At 32.4% G+C, this 23,219-nt stretch overlaps 2 protein-coding genes across 3 annotated transcripts in view; one reads left to right on the top strand and one right to left on the bottom strand.

The window, feature by feature from the left end:
• LOC140436332 (uncharacterized) overlaps positions 1-23,113 on the bottom strand; it is a 37,775-nt gene extending 14,662 nt beyond the window's left edge. For both annotated transcript variants that reach the window (XM_072525054.1, XM_072525053.1), the window contains exons 1-2: positions 22,756-23,113; positions 17,210-17,362 (exon numbers count right to left, since the gene is read on the bottom strand). In XM_072525054.1, the coding sequence (XP_072381155.1) occupies positions 17,210-17,362; positions 22,756-22,896 (294 nt within the window). In that variant the 5' untranslated portion in view covers positions 22,897-23,113. The remainder of the gene's footprint in view (positions 1-17,209; positions 17,363-22,755) is intronic.
• Positions 2,366-17,010, top strand: LOC140436333 (CD180 antigen-like). The gene is made up of 7 exons (XM_072525055.1): positions 2,366-2,458; positions 5,831-6,167; positions 9,498-9,721; positions 11,633-11,831; positions 13,484-13,650; positions 15,392-15,628; positions 16,695-17,010. The coding sequence occupies exons 1-7, from the start codon at positions 2,441-2,443 to the stop codon at positions 16,896-16,898; spliced, it is 1,386 nt and encodes a 461-aa protein (XP_072381156.1). The 5' UTR covers positions 2,366-2,440; the 3' UTR covers positions 16,899-17,010.
• Positions 23,114-23,219: the final 106 nt, after the last annotated feature.

Below are 23,219 nucleotides of genomic sequence, written 5' to 3' on the forward strand. Positions count from 1 at the left end.
ATATTTATAGAATAGAATAGAAATATGTTTTATTGTCACTGAAGATTGTACAATTTTATGGATAAAGCTTACAAAAAGTCAGAAAAATAACAATAACAATTAAAATTTACTAAAATTACATAAATCGCCAATTTGTAGATTTAAGTTGCAGGGAGATGGTTGTATAATATTTTTTGCCGAATATAATATAGATTTCTTTACTAACTCAGTGGACGGGATCGGTAAATACACATCAAAGGTTGAATTTCTTGTGGAGTAGTCAGGTCCACCTGGAAAAACGTGTAGGTGTAAAGATACCGTATTGCTCTTTTTTGTAATTTAAAAATAACATCAGATTGGGCAGCTGTACTAGAACCCAAAAAGGAAGACCATATCGAAGATGTGACATGAAGAAAAATATGTTATTTTGGAAGATGTTAAATTGATTTCGTTCGAAATAGATCTTATTGCATAACAGGCTGACGCTAGTTTCTTACTTAACAAATCGATATGAAGGGACCATTTAAGGTTGCTGTCTATAAAGATACCAAGAACTTTTACAGAATCAACGATACTGATCTGGCTGTTACCTAGAAGCAAAGGTTGAAGAGCTCCTTTATAGGATAATGCTACTGTCTTATCGACGTTAAAAGAGAGTAAATTATAGTCGAACCAGGTTTTTATTTTAAGTAGATCAGAAGTTATAGTTGAATCTAACGAAGGAAGAGTTGAAATATTAGAGTTCCTCCAGGTAATACTGGTATTATCAGCAAAAAGAAAAATTTTTCCATCGATTTTTAAGTTAGTGATGTCATTTATAAAGATAAGGAAAAGTAGAGGACCCAATACTGAACCTTGTGGTATTCTACATACAACGCTTTTGTGACTAGAGTCTGTATCATTTGCTGTAACTAGTTGTTTTCTATTCCTCAAGTAAGATTGGAACCAATTCAAAGAATTACCTCGAATTCCGTAGAAATTTAGTTTTTTTATCAACATGTGATTTACACAATCAAAAGCTTTGGCATAGTCATAAAAAACAATGGCAGTGTAAAGTTTATTGTTTAGTGCTTAATAGACCTCATTGCTGGTACATTTATTAGATAAAAGGCCGTACTGACTTTGTGATAAAATGTTGTTTTCAACGAGAAAGGACATACGTCGGGCTTTTATAAGTCTCTCAATAATTTTGGATAGGACCGACAGTAAGGCAATAAGGTCTATAGTTGCAGACATTCGATTTTTCACCACCCTTATGAAGAGGAATAATAAGGACTGTCTTAAGGCACTCTGAAAATATACCTTTTTCAAAGAAATCGTTAGTGAGACCAGGACTTCAACAAATTTTTTGGAAAATTTAAGAAAATTTTTATGGGCCTACTACAGAAAGATTTGCTTTTGATATTACTCATTGTTTGGATCAGTTCAGATTTATCAAATGGTCTTATAAAGATTGGATTCGTGACCTTTTTTGAATTGGGGAGTTAGGAAATAGAAAAATTGTTGTGGCAAAATCTGATGTTATATTTTTACTCACATTAACGAAGTATTCCTCAATCATGCAAGTTTCTCTTGCAACATTTTTAGAGCTTCCCAGACGATTTTGATAGTACATTTTTTAACTGTTTTAATAAGTTTTAGATAGGACTCTCTGTACTTGGAGATATATTCAGTGAAAAAGACGTTCGTAGTAAAATTCTTGATGAACAGTATTGAACGCATATTCTTGGCTGATATGCGGATATCTTTGGTAGTACAAAGTTTGTGATGTTTTGACTTAATTGTAATTAAAGGAAATGCCTTATTGAAAATACAGACAAGCTTATCTAAAAAGTCACTAAAATTATAGTTCACGTCCACAGAGGGAATTTTGGAATTTACGAAAGTTCTGAACGGAAAAAATCCTACCTAAACGTTGGGTTGTCGAGGATAGTTGATTAAGAGTGTTAAACTTGGTATATACTGCTTCATGATCAGGTAGTCCTGCATTAATAATTGTAGAGCGTACATCAAAGGCTGAGAAATCTGAGACAATATAATCAATTATGGTAGATGTTGTTTTAGTAATTCTTGTAGGAGAATTGCGCAATCGTGCATTGTAAAAATTTAAAGTAAGTGTCTAAACGTATCAACCAAAAAAGTAGTTTCGTCAAATTTATTCATGAGATCGAATGAAACATTAAGAAAAAAATGCGTTAATATTTAGACCATTTGATTATTTTGTGTACAAATAACGCCAAGTGTAACTTGTTTAAAAAGGATTCCTTCAACTATAGGACTAACCATTCATTCGTTATTTTGATACCGATTACGATAAAATTTAGTGTTCCGACCTTTCTATGAAATAATATAGATAATTTCGCAGTTCTGGTATTAAAATTGATAAGCTTGATAAGATAACATATTAATTAGATCTACCTGCTAGTATGTACACCGAACGAATCCAGACAAGTGAATAAAGATGGAAAAGTGGTTAATAGTGAGTACTTGTTTTATTTTAACGCCCTATTTGATATTGTATATCGTATTTGCAACTATATAAATGGTGTAAATTAATATACTTATTCGTGAAATTTGAAATAGGTATATAAATATATATTATGAAACAAGTGTATCGCCATAGATTTGCAATGTTTACAGTTCACTTAAGATTAATCACAAATAAATATCTGATTCATTCCAATAGAGTATGAGTTGTCTAATTTTTGATGTTTTCTTAAAAAATAAATAGAAAAAAATGTGGTTACGTGTAAAATCCAGCATACTAAGTTAAACTTTCTTATTTACATTTATCCAAAGTTTCTATATTGAATCATTAAAACATTAATGCCCTCTCAAATAAATGTCCTGTGACATTTAGTTTCCTAAAAAAGTGTTTCCTACTAGGTCTTCCTTTTCTACTCTGTCCAGGAACTTACAATTCAGCAATTCTTAATATTGGGTAATTAGCATCTCGCCATTAAACAAGCTCTAACCATCTTAGTCTATGATATCTCATTTTGGCATCAATTTTATTGGTGTCAGCCCTATACTTCCCTTACTAAAAACTTGGATATTTCCCTCCATTTTTTTCGGTCCCTTGCTTTCTCTCTCTCCAATTTCACCCGCCTATTTCTGAACAGTCTTGCTTTACTGTTTCCAACCATTTCTTCTTTGGACGTCCTCTTCTTTTTTTCCCATTTCTCCCTCCTTCAGTATTGTTTAACATTTCGATTCTCTGGCATTCGTATAATATGACCAAGCCATCTAGTTCCTTGGGCTCGTATTTTTGCCGTAACTGCTGGTTTTCCATACAGCCTCATTATTTCTTTATTTGTTCGACTTCTCCCAATATTCTCTGCCGTCTTTATTCCTCCGAAAATTTTTCTGAGCACCTTTCTTTCCCAGATCTCTACTTTTTTTTTCTTCCTGCTGGTTCATAATCCACGTTTCACTGGCATACAACACTGTGACTCTGATTACTGTCCCGTAGACTCACGGTTTAGCTGTTCTTGACACATTTTTTGCTTTCAGTAATGAATTTAGTGACCTTATCGCTCTGTTTCCCTTCATTAATCTTTTGTCTATCTCTTTTTCTTCTTTTCCCGTGTTATTTATGGTTACTCCTAAATATTCAAATTCTGGCACTTTTTCAAAACTATAGACAGTCTCTGCTCCTTTCCATTTGATATATTTGTTATGTCTCCTCTCATTTCCATATATTGCGTTTTTGTTTGGTTTATTATTAATTCGTATCTTTTCGCTTCTTCAAATTTCTGGAAAACTTTTTCTTAATTTTTTTTTGTTCTCGCTATTATCACCACATCATCCACGTACGCTAGGCACTGTTCCCTGCTATTGAAAATAGTCCTGTTTGTGCTCATATTTGATCTTCTTACGATTTGTTCTAATACTAGGTTGAATAAATTCGTTGATAGCGGATCCCCTTGTTTTAAACCTCTATTCACTGTGAACTGTCTTGAAAAGCTTCCTTTCATTGTTACCCTATTTATCGTGTTCCTAAGCGTCAGCCTCACTAGACTTATAAGCTTTTCTGGTATTTCTAATATTCTCATGGCCTCATATAGCATCGTTCGAAGTTTTGTTCGTAGCTATTATTTTGTATTAATTTTAGCATACTTATTTGATCATTAGTTCTTATTCTCCAATTCTCCAATTACTTTGTTAATCTTTTCCTAATAATTTTTGCAAGTACTTAATAGACTACTTCTAATAGTGCTATACCTATATTGTTTTCGCATTCCGTTTTGTCTCCTTTTTTATAGATAGAACAAAAAATAAAAGTGCTATTCCACTGTTTCGGCATCTCTTCCTTTTGCCAAATTATTAGTGTCAAGTGAAATATCTAGACACAATTAATTTATATTTAAATGGAAATAAGCCACAATTAAAGGTTAAAATACGTTTATTGACGTTTCAATTTCCACTTCGGAAATCGTTTTCAAAATACAAACATTAGTAAATTTAATTATAATAAAATTAAATAAAATTACTAATGTTTGTATTTTGAAAACGATTTCCGAAGTGGAAATTGAAACGTCAATAAACGTATTTTAACCTTTAATTGTGGCTTATTCCCATTTAAATATAAATTAATTTAAAATGCCACAAGAAAATAGCTTCAGAACAATATTAAGAAATCTAGACACAATGAGACGACTTAACGCCTTTGAAATGTGGACCTATAGAAGAATTATCAGGGTTTCCTGGGTAGATAGAGTTACGAACAATGAAGTACTGAGAAGAATAGGTAAAGAGAAGGAAGTTGAACTTACAATTAAAGAAAGAAAGCTACAGTATCTCGGACATGTGATGCGGGGCGAGAAGTATGGCATCCTGCGACTCATAATGCAAGGAAAGATAGATGGCAGAAGAAGCATCGGAAGAAGACGAATTTCATGGCTCAAGAACCTGAAAGAATGGTTTGGATGCAGCTCAAAACAACTATTTAGAGCTACTGCCTCAAAAATTAAAATAGCTATGATGATTTCCAACCTCCGTAGCGGAGATGGCACCTGAAGAAGAAGTGAAATATCCTTTCCTTCAATCCTTCGGCATCTTCCTTAAAAATCTCAGCTGGGATACCACTTTCTCCTGCACTTTTGTTATTTTTTAGGTCTCTTATTATTTCTTTGACTTCATTCAGAGTTGGTTCCTCACACGTCCCTTCTTCATCTTCTTGCCAACTCTCATTTCCCTTGAGTTCCTCTTGTTGGTCTGTATTTAATAGATCTTCGAAATATTCCGCACATCTGTTTAATTTTTCTGTTGTTTCACCTAGAAGTAAGCCCTCTTTGTTTCTCTGGATTTCTTAACTTCTTGGTAGAAATTCTTTACCTCTTTGTTTATGTAGGCTTCTATGTTTTTCAATTATTTTTCTAGCTGTTCTCTTTTCTTTTTTCTGTAAATTCTTTTCACTTTCCTTCTTCTTGCCACATAGTTTTCGATCGTATTTTGAGTATTTTGTTTATCTTTTTGTAGTTTTGCCCTGTTTCTTCTTGCCAAAGCATTTCTACATTCTCCATCGAACCAGTCTTGCCGTCTTTTTATATGCTCTCTTCCTATACACTTTTCCGCTGTTTCCGACTACATCCATGTATTTAAAACACCAAAGTGACTAATGATATCAGAAAAATGGTAAATCTGGCAACATTGCAAATATCAGATTTGAAATCGTTATATTGCAAAATAGGTGTATCCCTGTTTTTGTCTAATTCGGACTATCGTTTTAAGAGATAATTAGGTATTTCCACACTTTTATTTCACTCTGTATATACGTTACAGATAAAATTTCTTGCCAAAAAATTACACACAATTTAACAGTGTATTTACCAGCTTTTCTTTATTTCAGATTTTGCTGTACATCATACACTTCGTAACAGCTGAAGAAACTTACCAAAACTCGTCTAACATTTGTGCGCGATGCAAATGCAACAGTAAGGACGAGTTTCTTCTGGACTGCACAAATCAAAAATTTGAGTACGTCTTGGCGAATTGGCCTCCCCACAACCAGTCCCTTGTCGCTACTTTTAGCTATAACAACATCACAACTTTAGAACGACTTCCGGCCACGAATCACACAGCTAAATTGGTTTTTGATCATTGCCGTATTAAGTATTTGGAGGGCGGAGTGTTTTCTTTGATCGAAAACGTCGAATATATAGATCTGAGTCACAATTTATTGACCAGTAAGTTTTGTTTTAGTTAATAATAATAATATTCTTCGTTTAATACCATCTTTCTCTCTACACAGACACAAACACACACACTCACACACACGCACCCACAGGTTAACTCTTAAGCTCGACAACCTGGTATTCCACACTATTGCTGAATTGTTGGGATAATTGTGCCAAAATTAATCACAATTTCGTACTGAATCGACGGTTATTACAGTCAAAATAATTCTTAGTGCAATTAGTTACTCGAAAGACGAAAGAACAATGCTCCAATAGAATTACTCTCTAATTAGTTATAATAGCTATTAAATACAGTCGACAAATTATTACCTTCGGGCGCAGGTATGTTTCCGATATCACAAATTAAACTATTTATGGGCACGATTGCAGCTCCGAAGAAACGTTTTGTCTAATGGATGCGGTTTTAAACTAACATAATAAACAGGTACGCAAAAGATAATGGAATTATTGGTTAATTGAACTTTCTCTGGTATTTAGATCAACGAGACTATATTTGTTCGAGGGAAATATGCACCGACGTGCCTACGAATGACAGATTTGTAGTTTATTCAAAAATAATGGGACTTGCGTATAATTAAATATCAAATTCTTTAGCAGTAATGTCTTAAGAGCAGTTTAAACAATATAATTATAAATCAACTATATACCCCTAGCAGTCATATGGAAGAGGACGTATAACAAATTTCATATATGAAATTGACTAATTAACAACTTACGAAAGCGATCACAACATTAAAGAATAGAAAGGCAACAGGAGCAAACTAAATAAACATGACAGTCGTAAGCTATGGAAGTGTCTTAAGAATTTTCAATCTGATGAATCAATAGGTTTTAATCAAAGTTACAGTAGAACCCTGACTATCCGTGTGCTGGTTATCCGGATTGCGGATTATCTTTGCTATGATTATCCATTATTCACGTGACATTTTTGAGCGATTCTCGAAATAACCTCACCCTAACTCAAGAATTAGCAAATATTATTATTATTTCCTGCCAAATATTATTTTTAAAATTAATGTCCATGTATTTTGTATGCGACAAATCATATAAAACATTATATTTTCTCACACATTCTATTAATTGTTAGTCAATAATTTTATTTTGTTCACTTGTTCCGCCCGTCATCTTCCCGGCAAAACCAAAAAATTCGTCGCTAAGATTATAAAATCGGCCGGGCGATAGACGTGTCGGTGTCGAAACCTGACTGCTGGGAAACTGTTCGTCAACTGATGAATGTGAATGCCGGCAGCATATTTCTAATAAAGAATATTTTGTATGACGGATTGTTCGGTTCGGCGCCGGGACTGTGACGAGACGTGACTGATGTGTTTGAATCGACCTTTACGCCTTGGGGGAAACGCATAATACCATATTGATAAGTGTTCGGGGTGTTCGGTAGTCTGATATACCAATATGCCTTAAAAGAAAAACGTTTAATCAGTGTGTTTTGCCAGTGTTAACTTACGGTGCCGAAACGTTGACCATGACAAGGAGAACAGTTCAAAAGATCCGTGTGTGTCAAAGGGCGATGGAGCGTGCTATGTTGGGCGTTTCACTACGAGACAAGATCCCAAATCGCCAGCTACGACAAAGAACAGGAGTGGCTGATGCAGTAGAGAGAGTAGCAACACTGAAATGGAACTGGGCAGGTCACGTGGCTCGAATGACAGATAATAGATGGACAAAGCGGATACTGGAATGGAGACCAAGAGATGATGCCTACCGAAGCAGAGGTCGTCCACCAACACGTTGGACTGACGATCTAAAACGTTGTCATAGGAATTGGATGCAAGAGGCACAAGATCGAAATAGATGGAAAATTATGAGGGAGATCTATGTCCAGCAGTGGATAAGCGAAGATTGAATGATGAAGTGTTCGGGGAATCCCTGGAAATCATTCGCTTGTCGTTTGCCGCTGCGCTGCGTGTACCGCCGAATGTGTGAAATTTATTTGAGCACTAGTGAAGAGTCGCGAATATTTTTAACACATGTCTTTCAACAACTCGATGAAGCACTTTCCTAGTGGTTTCTGCAGATAAGGTCCGGGGAAGTACCAATATCTGGGCCAGTGTGTGTTAAGCAAAAGGAGATGTTTCATGAACACATAAAAATTAAAGAACCTTTTAATACATCCAGTGTACAGCTATAGCAATAAATTTTTTCTTTCCTTAATAATTAGCAATACATTATAGTGTTAATTGTGTAATAGTGTAAAGTATTACTAGGTATACAATTATAATGCAATATTATTCTACGAAGTTCTTTCTATAGAAATTGCCTACTTTGTGCCATTGAAGAAATATACAACTTTAACTTTTCCCACGTGGTTCTCTGCTGGTCTTATCTGCTGGAGAATTCTTTATGTTAATAATCGCTCTGATGATGACTATATTAGATTTTCCCACCTAAGAGCTGAATGTAAACAACTGTCTGAAATTTGCTTCAGCAACGATGTCAAAGGTATAGATACTAGCCTAAAAGATGATCCGAAATCATTTTGGAAGTACAGCAATGATAAGCGATCTAGTCATAAACTACCTAACTCCTTATTTTATCAAGTCCAATCTGCAACAAATAGTCAAGACAAGCTAATTTATTTATGAACTTCTTCCAAACTGTGTACTCACCAAATAACAACAACCTTTACGTACCTATCCATCCATTAAATAGCAACTTTAGCGCAAATATTTGTCCTTCTAAGATTACCACGACCGATATTTTCAATGGCTGCCCAGACATTTTTGGGGGTAGTGCCAAACCAAACGGGATATTTCACAGAAGACACTTATACCAAAACCCGGTAATCCTGCGAATTGTTGAGGGTGCCATGTAATGGCGACCAACTGTACATTCTGGTTTCATAACATATACCATAAATCCATAGCTATTAAGATAACATCAGGCCAATAAACATAGATCTGGCAACTATTAGTGCTCCCGGTGAGGGTCTAAAATAAATATTTATTTGGAATACAAAAGAAAAATAGAATTTTTCGGCTTACCTCATCAAGAGACCACTCAAAAAAAATTCGTCCTGTATGTTGGACGTTCAGAGAGAGAAAACAGAGATGAATTACGGTAAGGTTACCAGGTCTCGAATTTTTGAGGCCAAAATTGGAACTACTATGAACTGCAGTTGGATTATTGAGAGACAATTTAGATGCTTCCGCACTCGGCGGATAGATGGCGGGAGCAACATAAATTTGAATATTTACTAGAAATTATAATAAATTTTTGAAACTATGAAAAATAATTTGAAACTTTAGAAACGGTTACAACACACACTTTTGTTTACTAAATGTCTTTTTTTAATTTCAGCCGAAGAAATCTCTGGAGACGACTTCAGAGGTCCTTACAGCAATAAACAATATCGTCCGATCGCAGTAAAAACTTTGAATTTAGCCTACAATCAGATCCACAGTCTACATCCGAAGTTTTTCGAAAATATGCCTTTACTAGAAGACCTCTACCTACAAGGCAACGATTTCACTGTTTTAGATCCATCCACACAAGTTGCTTTAGGATCTTTAACGAATATAAAGGTAAATCAAAATATCTAATTTAAAAAAAAAACGGAACAGAGTAAGAAATCTCAAGAAAAAAACCATTAACAGAAGCCTACCCCGTACACCATTACACATGCACATGGTATTTTCTTCGACATAGCAAGGATAACATAAAAGTGCATGCACACAACGAAATAGTTTATACGTCGCTTGTAAATTATTTATAGCACAAATTTAATTGAAGTCATAAATCAGTGACAAGGACTTCAAAATTATTTGAAATTTTATGTTCTCCAATATTGCAATAATTTTCATTAATCAATAGTATGGATATCTACATAATCTCTTCAGGTAAACATATTCTTAAGAAGCCGCTAAGTTTCTTAGAAATAGTATTACTAGGTATAGTACAGCTCCTAGTACAGTTTCTAAGTGTTCAACCATAAACGGGGTTTCAGAAGCAACCGTTTATACACTTTTGAAACAACTAAAGCTAGGAATTATTCCAGAAGCACCGAAAACGCAAACAGTAGAAAACTCCAGCAAATAGACAACACTGTAAAGAATAAACTATTCGAAGAAAAATGCATTTATTTTATTTTTAAAATAAGATGCCTGTGCGGAAACCTTGTTCTAATCTCACACACAGAAGATGGGTTGAAATATTAGTTCTTCGATTGGGAAAACTGCTACCAAATTGATAAGTACCAGGTGTAAAATAAACAGCAAATCTTTATTGTGACTAAATAAAAAACAAGCGATTCACTATTACACTATATTACCATTTATATTAGTCAAAAATTCACGAAAATAGAGACAAAGTGTACCCCCGTTAAGAAGAGGCAAAATGCCCACACTTAGGATTCAATTTTTTCCAATTTTTTACATTCTATGAGTTTTTATTCTATGTAATCCTGTCTATTTTTAATAGACCCGTAGGTTGGGTGTATATAACCTAAAAATGCATTTTTTTTTGAAAAAAGCGTATACATTTTTTTTTGGAGATCCCCTAAAAAAAAGGATTTTTTGGATTTTTGAAGATGGCGCACAATACGCAAAAGTCTGAAGCAAAATCAGATATATCAGGATATATCTGGATATAAATCAGGATAATTTTTGCTCCAATACACAAATTAAAAAAAAAATTGGACCTGTAGCCTCTTCAAAAAAAAAAAAGGTATACGCTATCTTCGAAAAAAAAAAGCATTTTTAGGTTATGTACACTCAACCTACGGGCCTATAAAAATAGACAAATTGCGCTGCATAAATAGTAAAAACATGAGAAAACATATTCAGGTTTCGTTGATGTCAAAAAATATATTTAATCCCGCCAAAACCCCAAAAAAACATGGGCTTTTGGGTGGTTTCCTTTTGGTAAATCTCAACGGGGGGTACCCTTTATCTTTATGTGTAAAAAATGCGAAAGTGAATTTAAATATGGTTTTTAGTGTATTGTCTAAACGGCGTGGTGGTTAAAGAAGAAGTGTTTAATGTTTAATTCTTTCTATCAGGTAACCTTACAAAGAGGGTCTGTGGTGGGATTATGAAGCGACGTCTGGGTGTAATAAATGCCCACACAATCTGCATTTTCAACGAAACGACATTTATTGTATATTGTTCATTGTTCAACAACATAAGTCTATTGTTCGATAGTGGAAGGTTTTTTAGGGGAAACCAAAATAGCAAAAAGTATCTTGATAATTCAACAATGCCTATTTTAGACAATCATTCAGCAGACATTAACAGTGACGAAACTTTGATAAACGTAACATCTTATAGAGAAAGAACAAATAAAGAAATAAGATGAACAGGTTATAAATGCTTGTCAGACGTTTAGTGACGGTTTGTCTACTGGATTAAAATTTCCAACTGATAAAGAACTTCTGTTTTATTATTATTCATATTGGAGGAGATAAAGAATTTGTTGATCAATGTTCTACATTTTAGGTTCTTAATTTAGCAGACAATGAATTGACAGTAATAGAAGAAAACGTGATGAGAAACGTACACAGCTTGCAAAATCTAGACTTATCTTCTAATCACTTTGATTTTGTACCGAAACCATTGAGTTATATCAGTAAAAATCTGCAGATCCTTAACTTGGGCAATAACTACATATTCCAGCTGACCGATGAAAGTTTCCTGGGTAAGTAAATGATGTATATATGTTACGGTTAAAATGAGAATATCGGATAATACTAGAATTATCCGGATAGAGTTAGAATTATCCAAAAATAGTGGATAAAGCTACATATTTGTGAATATGTCGTTGTCTTCTGGATTTATCCGGTTAATACTATATTATCCTGTTCAAATAAATAATTGTTGCCAATTTGGAGTAAAAATAAATATGATTTTTATCGCCGTACCAGTTATATCAAGTTCTCGATGGTTAGTTATATATTTTGAACAATAATTCTCTAGTAGATTCTTAATAACGAAAAGAAAGCAAATAAAATGTAAACGTAGGTAGTGTTATTTATACCAAAATTTAAAATGTACTATTTTTTTCATTTGACATTAGATATATCTAGAATCACTCGGATAAATCAAGAAGTTATCAATCTCCTTGCAATGACATCTTAAGAATTTTATTATTCTATATTCTCATACACCTGTTTCGCCTTGCTTAATTTGTCTATCTTAATATATTCGTGATATCCTTCCCTTTCATTTGACGTATCACACGATCCAAGCGGACCAATAACACAGGAGATATGATATAATGCCCTCTTAACAATGCCGCAATGTGTGTTTTTTCTGCCTCAACATATTCTCTAACCTCTCCCCTTTCCAATGATGCATCATACGTCACGCTCTCACTAATTATTCTAACCCCACCACAAAAAGTTCAAAAGGTATTTTGCTTAATAAAAATCTTACATTACAATAACAGTAATCTATATTACGTAGTAAGGTAGTAAGAGTAAGGATATTTGAATTATCAATTTGTAGAATGATTAGCAATAAATCAACTGTATTGTTTCAAGAACAAAATATGATTGAAATAACAGATGTTGGTACTTTAGATTTCTTTCCTAGGTGGCGTAGTTACCTTACTGGACAAACAGTGTGACTTGTCATCCTAGCCTTTTATATAGATAGATATTTCAAATTAGCAATGCCTTAATTGTAAGTGCTTCCATTCAATGTAAAAAATTCTAATATTCTTGTCCGCACTTTTCTTTATAAGACTCTAAAACATATTGGGCACATCCGACAAAAGAGAAAAGCATAGTAAGATTTTACTAATTAAAGAGACATTGCCATATCGATGGTTAAAAGTCGAAACCTCGTAAGTCAAAATTTTAAATTTTTTAGGAGTGCGAAAAAACTTCCTTGTTTAATACATATTTTTTCTTTCTTAGTATCTATTTAATTATTACTTTGAAAAAAACATGTCAATACGTAGTTTTCATAAATCTGGCGTTTCGCGAGAATATTTGGAACAATATTTTCAAGCAATATCCTCATAAATCTAAAAATGGAGAATTTTTGACTTACGAGGTTTCGACATTAGAGCGTCGATGTCATTATAGAAATTTTTGTTAAAACGTTCTATCGATATCGAAATAATGAAAAAAAAAATCTGAGTGGCGATAAAGCATTTGAGTGTCCACTTTGGTTTTTTTTCTGAATTTACTAACTGAACGTAATGTCATATCCTCTTAAAAAATGATTCAACAGAAGTGCAAAAAAAGATCTTCTAAATTGCGTCATTTCCGTGTTAGGTTACGTCGTTATAGAACAATTTTTGAATAAGAAAATAAGTGTGAGACTAACTTTTGATAATTTTAGGAATGAATTTATCCGAATTGTACTTAAATAACTTGCCAAGACTAAAATTTGTCGGAGCTAACACTTTCGCAACTTTAAGAGGATTGAAAAAATTACATTTGCGTGACAATCAACAATTGGAATTTATCGATAAAGAAGCTTTTGGGGAAAATCAAATTATCGATGAGGTAAGTAGAAATATGAATGCAATTCTATATTTAGGGTAAAAATACCAAATAAATTCCGGTTGTAATTGGAATTCACTGTTTAAGATTAAAATACTAAGACATTTTTTTTTAAAATTGTCTGAGCTACATTTTTTAGTTTTAGAAATATTTTTTCTAAGACGTACACATTGTTGGTAAATCGATCTTTCCGTTTTTTTTCCTACGAAGTTTTTGTGGGGTTTTTGTGAAAGAAGCTGTTCATGTTGAATAAATTATTCTGGAGTAGGAATCCTAGTAGCGTTTCTCCTCGGTAATTTTTCCTGGGGAACCGAATTTTCCCAAGCATGATTCTAGCTCTGCCTCTTTTACACCTATTTGTGCGTTGAAATCGCCACATAAAATTGAAAATTGAGTACTAAAGTCATTAAGTGTAGTAGATATATCGTTATCAAACATTTCGATTTCTTCGTCTGTATGGTCTGTTGTTGGAGCGTATACTTGGATAATTTTGAGTTGATATCTACTGTTCAGCTTCGGAATAAGATATGTCACTCTAGATGATACGTTGGATGTTTGAGCCCTGAAACTGATGTAGTTTCAGGGCCAATGTGATAGAATATATGCCCTGATTTCAGTGTTTTCAAAGTTACACCTCTCTTTCTAACTTCGCTCGTATACGATTGATAAAATTTGATATCTGAAGGTTTAATCTTAGCATTTAAACCATGCAAAGTTTTTTTATGAAGAATAACATTTTTTCACAAAATTAATAATGAAAAAGTTTCCCATATGGTTAACACACATATGGTTTCCCATATGGTATGTATGTAGACACACTGTACAAGTTCCTGAAAATAAAAACCCACAGGGGGAGCCGGAACGTTTTGGCGTGAAGTTACGACCGAACATTGAAAACTTTTGGAACATGCCTCGTATATTATAAATTAGAATATTTTTTAAAATAAAAGGTGTCTTTTGGACATTTAATATAAAGACTGGAGCTCGTACAATTTAAGAATAAAATCTAATATTTTATTAGTATCTAATTATTTTCGCACATAAACCGACAATGGTGTAGGTGGACAAAAGAAATGCTTGCCTATAATTACCAATTATTAGATAGTTGAGTAATCACTTATCATTCTTAGGCGTGTCAATGCTCCAAGCTATCTGGAGATGTGTAATGTCTAAATATGGATCGTTTCCTAATTTGTTTTAATGTTTATTTGTTGTAACGCCAATTTGAGTAATAAACCAATAACTGCATTAGAACAACGGTTAATCGAAATGAATCAGTTGTCGGTGATTCCTTCCATCTATTGTTAAGACATGATGTAAAATTTTCAATTAAAAATGAGCGGTTGCAACATCTAAATTAAGGAATTTTTGTCATCCACCATTTTTTGATTTATCTATAGTTTTCATTGCTCTAGCAGTTCTCTTAGTGTTGTAAATGTCCTCTAGCTAGGAATAAGAAGCATTAGACAACAACAACATCTACCATAATTGATTATATTGTCTCAGATTTCTCACCCTTTGATGTACGCTCTACAATTATTAATGCAGGACTATCTGATCATGAAGCAGTATATACTATGTTTAACACTCTTAATACGCCATCCTCGAAAACCCAACGTTTAGGTAGGATTTTTTCCGCTCAGAACTTTCGTAAATTCCAAAATTTGTGCTCAGTCCAAGATAAACACATTTATATTGAAATTCATTGTAACAATATAAATAACAATACACTTTACGATTTTAGTTAGACATAAGCAACAATTCCCTAGTTGATTTAGATCCGGGCTTGATGAAGTGGTCCAAACTAAAGATATTCAAAGTAAACTTGAATCCTTTGGTGTGCAGTTGCAGTTTGTACAATATATCGCAAGCTCTTCCAAAATCTATAACCAGAAATCGAAACAGCCCTATGTGCAAAGATGTAGGAAACGACGATGGTAGTGAAAGAATTTATTCATTAACAGCCGATATATGTAACCCGGTAAGTATTATTTATACGATAAATACGAAAGAAAACTGTTAGTAGGTTAGTTAGGTTTTTCATATTTCTTATCAATGCATTCAATAGATTGGTTTAATATTATGTGGGCCAATTAAAATCTTTCCACTCAGATTTTGTTATGAGTGTAAAAAAACCGCTCGAACCCTTAAACTTTTATTTTCAGGGGGGCATATCATGTAATTATAATCAACTTCCAAAGAGGAGTGGCCTTCATCTCTAAAATCTTATATAAAAAGGGTATCGGGTGATATATCGTAACTGGGTCACTGTAGTACTGAATGGCCTGCACATTCACCAGTTTTGCAGCCATTGGACTTTTTTGGTGGGGCCATTTAAAGACAAGCCCGGACCATTACCACACGTGCAACAATGATACTGCCGAAATACTCCATGTTATAAAACACTTCTCGTGGCATATACAATACGCTTAGGTTCGCAATTATAAGAACTATTTTTTAAGGTTTTACTTCTTCATTTATTTCTTTGCTCACTAACCGATTTAAGAGCTCTTTTTTTAGTTACTGCTAAGTAATGGTTCCCCTAATACCCAAATTAACTAAATGCACATATTGTCTATCATGTTTCCCTCAAACGAAGTCTAATTCATGTAAAATGGTCCACAATTTAATTCTTACTATGTTTGGCAAAGTTTTTTCCCTATTAATGTCTGCTAAAAGTATATAAAAAGAAGTTATCTTGGTTTGAAAATAAAATTAAATGTTTCTTCAAATCACTTACTTTGTCATAAGACAAAAATGTTTTAATGCCAAGCTATATAACTTATGTATTTTTTTGAAACCTCGCGAAGAAAAGACTTTGTTGAAAAGGAAATTAGAAACAGAGCAAACATTGTCAATCCACCCTCAGAGATTGAATTAGACATTAATTCAAAACCCAAATAATAAATTTTGGCCTTTACATCCACTACTACGTTTAAACTGACACTTTTTTGCTATTATCACAGTTGACACCTCATGAACAAGCACACAAAAACCTATAAAGCTGGAAAATAATGTATCCTAACTGAAATTTTTATGTGTTTCAGGATAGACAATCGCATACATCCATACTAACCCAACACTTTAACAAAATCAGAGTCGTAATGATAATACTAAGCTCAACGATCTTAGTGGTAACAGTAATTGCAGCTGTAATAGGTGTATTGAGATACAGAAAGTCAATTGCGTTTAAAAACTACCCATTTTCTGCTCAAGTAAGCTACTTTCCAGTGCAAACACAGCACATCTAATCAAATTATGAATTTTAAAAATCGTAATAATGCATAAAATTTTTAGTACTAGCTATATGATATTTTGTATGGATTTTTTGTATATATTAATAAATACCTATGTACATATCTACATGTTGTTTTTATTCAGTACATATCCGTCACTGATAATATTTGATGTAAATATATTCTTGTTCCTCTATTTTTGACATTTAATGGATGTGACATGTTTATATGCTTCTTTTATTTTTTCTTATTAAATTAGGAATAAATAATGAAAACGACAACAATTCTTAGACCACCTATTTCTTAAAATTACCATGCGATCTTACCTCATCAGATCCCTGCAATTCTTTGGTGTACACCAAAAATTGATGTAATATGCCCTCAGTTTTTTTGGCTAATTCGTTGAATTTGTATAAGTACTCGATTTGTTCTGAACAACTGAAGCATATTACATGTGGTAGTTCGTCTTTTTCAGATACCTGTAAATTAAAAGAAATGTTGTAGTGTGATTGGAAACCTAACAGTTACAGTATTTTTTGTGTAAGAATATTGTTTATCGAATATAAATAAAATAGTATGATATAAAACATTGCAAAGAGTAAACAAATTATATGACATATTAAATTTTCAATAACAAACAAATATGTTGTTATTTGATCATCATTCTGGGTAGGTTTTGACTGACTACAACTGTTTTCCAATTAGCTCGGTTTTCCATCAATCTGTAGTCAAAGGGGACATTAATTTTTAGGAGATCTAATTGGATCATTCTAAGTGGCTTTTTCCTGTGAAAACCTCCTTACAAACCATTTTTATAAGCTTTTTGCTGAGGAATCTGTGTATGTGCTCTGCCCACCTTAGTAGTGGGATTTAATCTCCTGGACAATATCCTTATCATTATAAATTCAGCTATCTCTATATTTGTTTTTATTCTGTACTGATTTGTGGTTATATCTTCCAAATTGTGAGTTTTTATTCATTTGTTTGGTCATTGTCCATGTTATCACATCCATATCATACTTCAGGTCTTTTTCAATTGTATAAGTAGCAGCACCGATCCTTCAGTGACTTAAATATCAGCCGTAATTATTCCTATAAGATATCTAAAACATTCAACATAAGCTTATGTATGGGTCTTTCAAATTCCCATCCATTCTCTAGAAGCTTTCTCGGTATGATTTATTGTCAATCTATTTGAGCTAAAACTGACTTGGTTTGAGCTAAAGCTGGCTTATCTAGCTATGGAATGTTTTCAGCATAAGAGAATAATCTACTAAGAAGGATCACAACACAAGACTACAATTATTTATCAAACAATTAATAATTATCTACTCATGGCCAATAGCGAAACATCAATTAAAGACAGATATTTTGCAAACCACCCACAACCTTTTCACTTTAACCAACCTTAATTAATATAGGAAAAGGCTGCAGGTATTGTTCTGATTGGACTGTATTTCATTTAAAAGGATTTTAGTTAAGCTTTCAACCTTGTTTGTTGACACAGTTCCGGTTAAATCAGATTTTACTGTATATATAAACAAACATGTCTTAAAATGTTGAATGAAATGTCAAAAAAATGGAATAAAGAAGAGAATTAAGAAGTTACTGGGCACAAAAAGTTGTGAAACATGACCCCACTCGAATTCTTCAGAGAAAAACTTGTCCAATATATTTCTATTGAAAAATAGCTTAATAAAAATGTACAAAGATATAACCATGATCACCAAAAGTGTGCAACCTTCCCAAAGAAAATATTTCTTCAAGACTTACAATTATCCCTGGCTTCGAGCCCTAATTGGCTCTCTTACACCTCTGTTTTTTATTATGCACAACCTATTGTTGCATACTTATCTGTTCCTTGTGCTTTTGTGTTTTGCTTTCGAAAATAAGTAACCATTTACATTCTTATTTAATCTGACCTTCTTGATGGCGATTTTATTCTGGATCTTTTAGTTGGAATAAACTAAAATTGCTGACTACCTTTAATAAGATATTTCTTTTAGATTAAAAATGATTTAACATTGCACACACACACTAGTTACTGAACCATTCAGCAACTACAGTGAATGTTTTTGGTGTCTCTTAGAACACAGGAAGAATATTTACATTTTAGATTTTCCTGTAACCATGGTTTCTACAACTGTTGCTACAAATAGTTGTCATTCTTATTTGTTCATTTTATGTTTTGGATTCAGTTTAAAATCCAATTCTGCCTCATCTACATTAAAAATTTGATCCCTTTTGTGGTCTTGTAAAAATGTATCTACAACAGTTGCATTTCCTTTAATGGCATGTAAAATTATATACTTGGAAGCAATTAAGTCTGATTGCTGCTTTGAAATTCACAAAATCCCCCCTTGACTAGCAATTATCGTGATAGCAATGATATGAGGTAACATTCAAGTTTAACATTGTTGTTGCAGTTGCAAAGTAAACATCAGAAATAAACATTTATATAATAAGTACAACATATGAACTCTGAATAAAAATGAATATATTGTTTTAATTTTTTTTACATTTAAAAACCCATATCTAAGTAATTCTATCAAGCAGTATTGATGAAGACTTCATTATGTTTTCAGGTTGCATAGCACTGGCTATAAACAACTAAAACCACATACATTAATGGTATATTTTGCATAGATAAGGTTAAATGATAACTTCACAATTGGATTTTAAAATAAGTCAGGTGTGTTCTTGGAATTCCACGCAACTTTTCCAAGATTAAATTTAAATATAGCTTTCTTGTTCAAATCTTTTTATAGATATTACTTATATAATGCAGGTAGATTTTACCATTTTTAGTAAGGGAAAATTCTTAAAAGTTGAAAACTACAAGACCAGCAAATAGTCATCTAGATCTAATGAATAACTATGTACTTATAAAAATAAAATGGTCATAAAACAGCTGAACACAGTATTTCAAAATTGCCTACAGGATGTTAAAGAGCTCTATGAAATGATTTGATAACAACTAACATATAATTCAACAAAACACAAAGGATGAAGCAAAAATGACTTTGAAAACTACTGGTCAACAGTAAGTATTACAATTTAAATTAGTTAATTAAAAAGAACATTGTGCCAAAAAGAAAAAGAAAGGATACCTATTGAGACCTAGAAGCTAAAACTGGATTTAGGAATATGAAATCAACTCCAGATAATTTCTTATAGCAAATTCCATAAAGAAGAAAACATTTATAAAAAAAACTTCAAGAAATATAGGGCAAATATAAAAAATTATATCCTAATATTTTTTTTAAGTTATCCAGATCCTAACCAGATGAAAAAAATAATAAATACAATATGGAATGGAGCAGAATTTCCAACAAGCTGGAACAAATATTCAGCAATCCCAATTCTAAAGCCAAATCGAGATGTGGAAGATCCAGATTCATATAGAGCAATTTCTCTAGCTTCTTGTATCTTAAAAACTGTAGAAAGAATGATCAAAGTCAGACTAGTTCATTGGTTCCAAAACAATAATAAATTACCTAAATTGCAGTTTGGCTTCAGAAGAGGATGTTCAACCATTGCAAATATAGGTAACCTAGTAAGTGATATAAATATTACTTTTACTAACAACAAATCACTTCCAGCAATTTTTGTAGATATATAATCAGCATTTAATAATGTAATAGACATTCTCCATGAAAAAATGGGAATCTCTCAAGCTTTGACTTCACATATCAGATTACTATATTCAGAATGAAGTGTCAATAGTAATATATAACAAAAGCAAAAAATTTAAAATAGGATGAATATATTATAAGAGAAATAAAAATCTTTGTAAAATTAAGTAAGTAGATATATAGAAAATATTTCTTTGTAAAATTAGAGCCAGATTATGATTGTATACCTACTTAAACAAACGAGAAGGAAGCAAGTAGCATTCCTATAGAACTTCTGCATAAAAAGTACAAAATAATTCCATAAAGATAAGATGGTGAATGGACATTGACTCCAAAGCCAATAATGTCTAAACACATACACACAAACAGATGAAAAACATGAAAACAAGACAATGGAAATAGATTATGAACTATTTAACTTATGTATACAGAATCAGGACAAAACTTAAAGAAATTCTAAAAGAAGCCCAAACAAAAAGATATTCTAGCTCTAAAAGAAATAAAGAGAAAAGCAAAAGAGAGTATATATACATAAATGAAAGCATGTTTATCTCTTGCAGAATAACAAAAGAAGCACACAAAGTGTAAAGATACAAACAAAGGAAGATTTCTTTGAAGAAATTAGAAGGATGATTGAAGAAATAAGAAAATAGAAAAAATCACAGGGAACCATGAATTGCCCAACTGATGGAAGGAATTGTGATAAAAAAATTCAAATAATGAAGGGCTTCTATAAGCATAAAGCTATTCATACATGTATACAAATACAACCAACAAAACAACAATAATCCATGTCTATAACAGTAGTACTTCAAGACCTTTCAAGTTCTTCCAAAGCTTCCAGTATTTCCACCCTTCTGCTATGACATGTCATTGGTTTTTACCAATTATCACACAAAATTTTTGATATTAAGTCACTTAATAGTTGATGAATAGCTTAAAGTTTAAAAGTATGTTTTTTAAGTGTTGCTTATCAACCAATCCAAGAGCTCTTGATTTTCCTGATTACTGTTAAGTAATGGTTCTTTTAATTTTAAAACTGGCATTTTTCATAACTATAATAGAATTGATCTGTTAAAAAAGTATCATTTAACCAACATAAACTTTAAAAACAGAAATCAGGTAGTCTTATAGTTTGAAACAAATTCTAACAAACCTTGATTAAAAATGATAATCAAATGAAGACCTTTGAATTCTTGAACTTTGCAGTACTACTTGAATAAAGGTAGAAATTTATTTCTACTGTATAAGAACCTTCTGAAGTGTGAGGAAGTCAAACAAAAACGGCTTGGGTCAAATGTCAATAAGTGCTTATAGAAACTTATTAAAAAATACTTTGTCCACTTTGTATACATAACTGGGGTTTATAACTCGCCATCAATATCAAACAAAGTGTAATCAACTGTTTGTTACATTGGACTACAGTTTATTTGACATACATAATGTCTTTTTGTAACAAATAAAAATGTTGACAATAAATGTTATAATAAATGAAGGTGACTGTCCAAATTTATTTTTATAACATATCTTGTATAAAACAAACCAAAAAACATCGCTGAAATTACAATTTATTTTTCTAATAGTTTTTAACTAAATATTAACATGACAATTTCAGTAGATAACAACTGCATAATTTATGATTATTATTAATGCAGGTATAATCACCAACTTCTTATATTGATGTCATTAAAATCTGTCTCTTACTAATGTTAATGATTCTCATAAATAAAGAAGTAAATATAAGTTAATTTTAATCCAGTTTTTATTTCAATAGCACTTAAAATATAATTTAACTTCATTTAAAGACAAAGAAACGCGAAACCTCCGTTATCACATCTTTATCTCATTTGAAATCTCCCCTTCTTCGCCAAACTTTCTATTTACAATCACTCAGTTCAGGTGATATAACATAATAGATAATAGCAAGTTAAAATTCAAAGCCGCCGATGTTGATTAGTAGCATGGTCTGCTGTAATCAAATATACAATGCATCATCTCGTCCCACGCGTACGTAAAGCAGATGTTTTCCAAACAAAAAGAAATGAATATTTATATCACCGCATATCATTAACTACAGTTAAATGTCCCAAAATAACCCCTGTCCTATCTATGCAAGATGTTCTGCTATCATATTTAAAATTAGCATTAAAATCATAACAAAAGAATCGTCGACATCTAGGTTACTAATTAGATCTCTTATCAGATAACAACACACGGCCATAGATGAATCATCTTACCAGAATTGACAGACACGTCATGATTTTCTTAAGGATATTCCTTTCCATAGCCGCCTTATCGAAGATAAATAAAGCATTATCCTTATCATGAGATAAACATAAACGACACAATTGATAAAACTTTGGCGGTACATTACACATATTTAAATAATTTTGACAAAACACAAAAGCTTACACCACACATTTAACAAAAAATAGTTCATTCACAGCCCATTTTATTGTTTTTCAGTGATTTTTTTACATTGATGTATAACACACCGTATAGCCGTCATACTGTTTGTCAAAACTTTTAACACAACAAGCAGCAAAGCAGCTACAACACCACCACAGCACATAAAAAATTAAGGCACTGCCATGGCCAAATGAAGGAAGGAAACGAGGTCGTGAAGTTAGCAGCAACATATCGCTGTTGCCAGGTCTATTCAAACATGATTTTAATATTATTAATATTAAATTTATGAATT

The sequence above is a fragment of the Diabrotica undecimpunctata genome, chromosome 3 (assembly GCF_040954645.1).
Source record: "Diabrotica undecimpunctata isolate CICGRU chromosome 3, icDiaUnde3, whole genome shotgun sequence".
NCBI lineage: Eukaryota > Metazoa > Arthropoda > Insecta > Coleoptera > Chrysomelidae > Diabrotica > Diabrotica undecimpunctata.

What these genes read in the sequence shown, in the direction of transcription:
- LOC140436333 (XM_072525055.1), top strand. An exon ending in GAGTCACAATTTATTGACCA is followed by an intron (nt 6,168 to 9,497) that starts GTAAGTTTTGTT and finishes TTTTAATTTCAG; the next exon opens with CCGAAGAAATCTCTGGAGAC. An exon ending in CAGCCGATATATGTAACCCG is followed by an intron (nt 15,629 to 16,694) that starts GTAAGTATTATT and finishes TATGTGTTTCAG; the next exon opens with GATAGACAATCGCATACATC.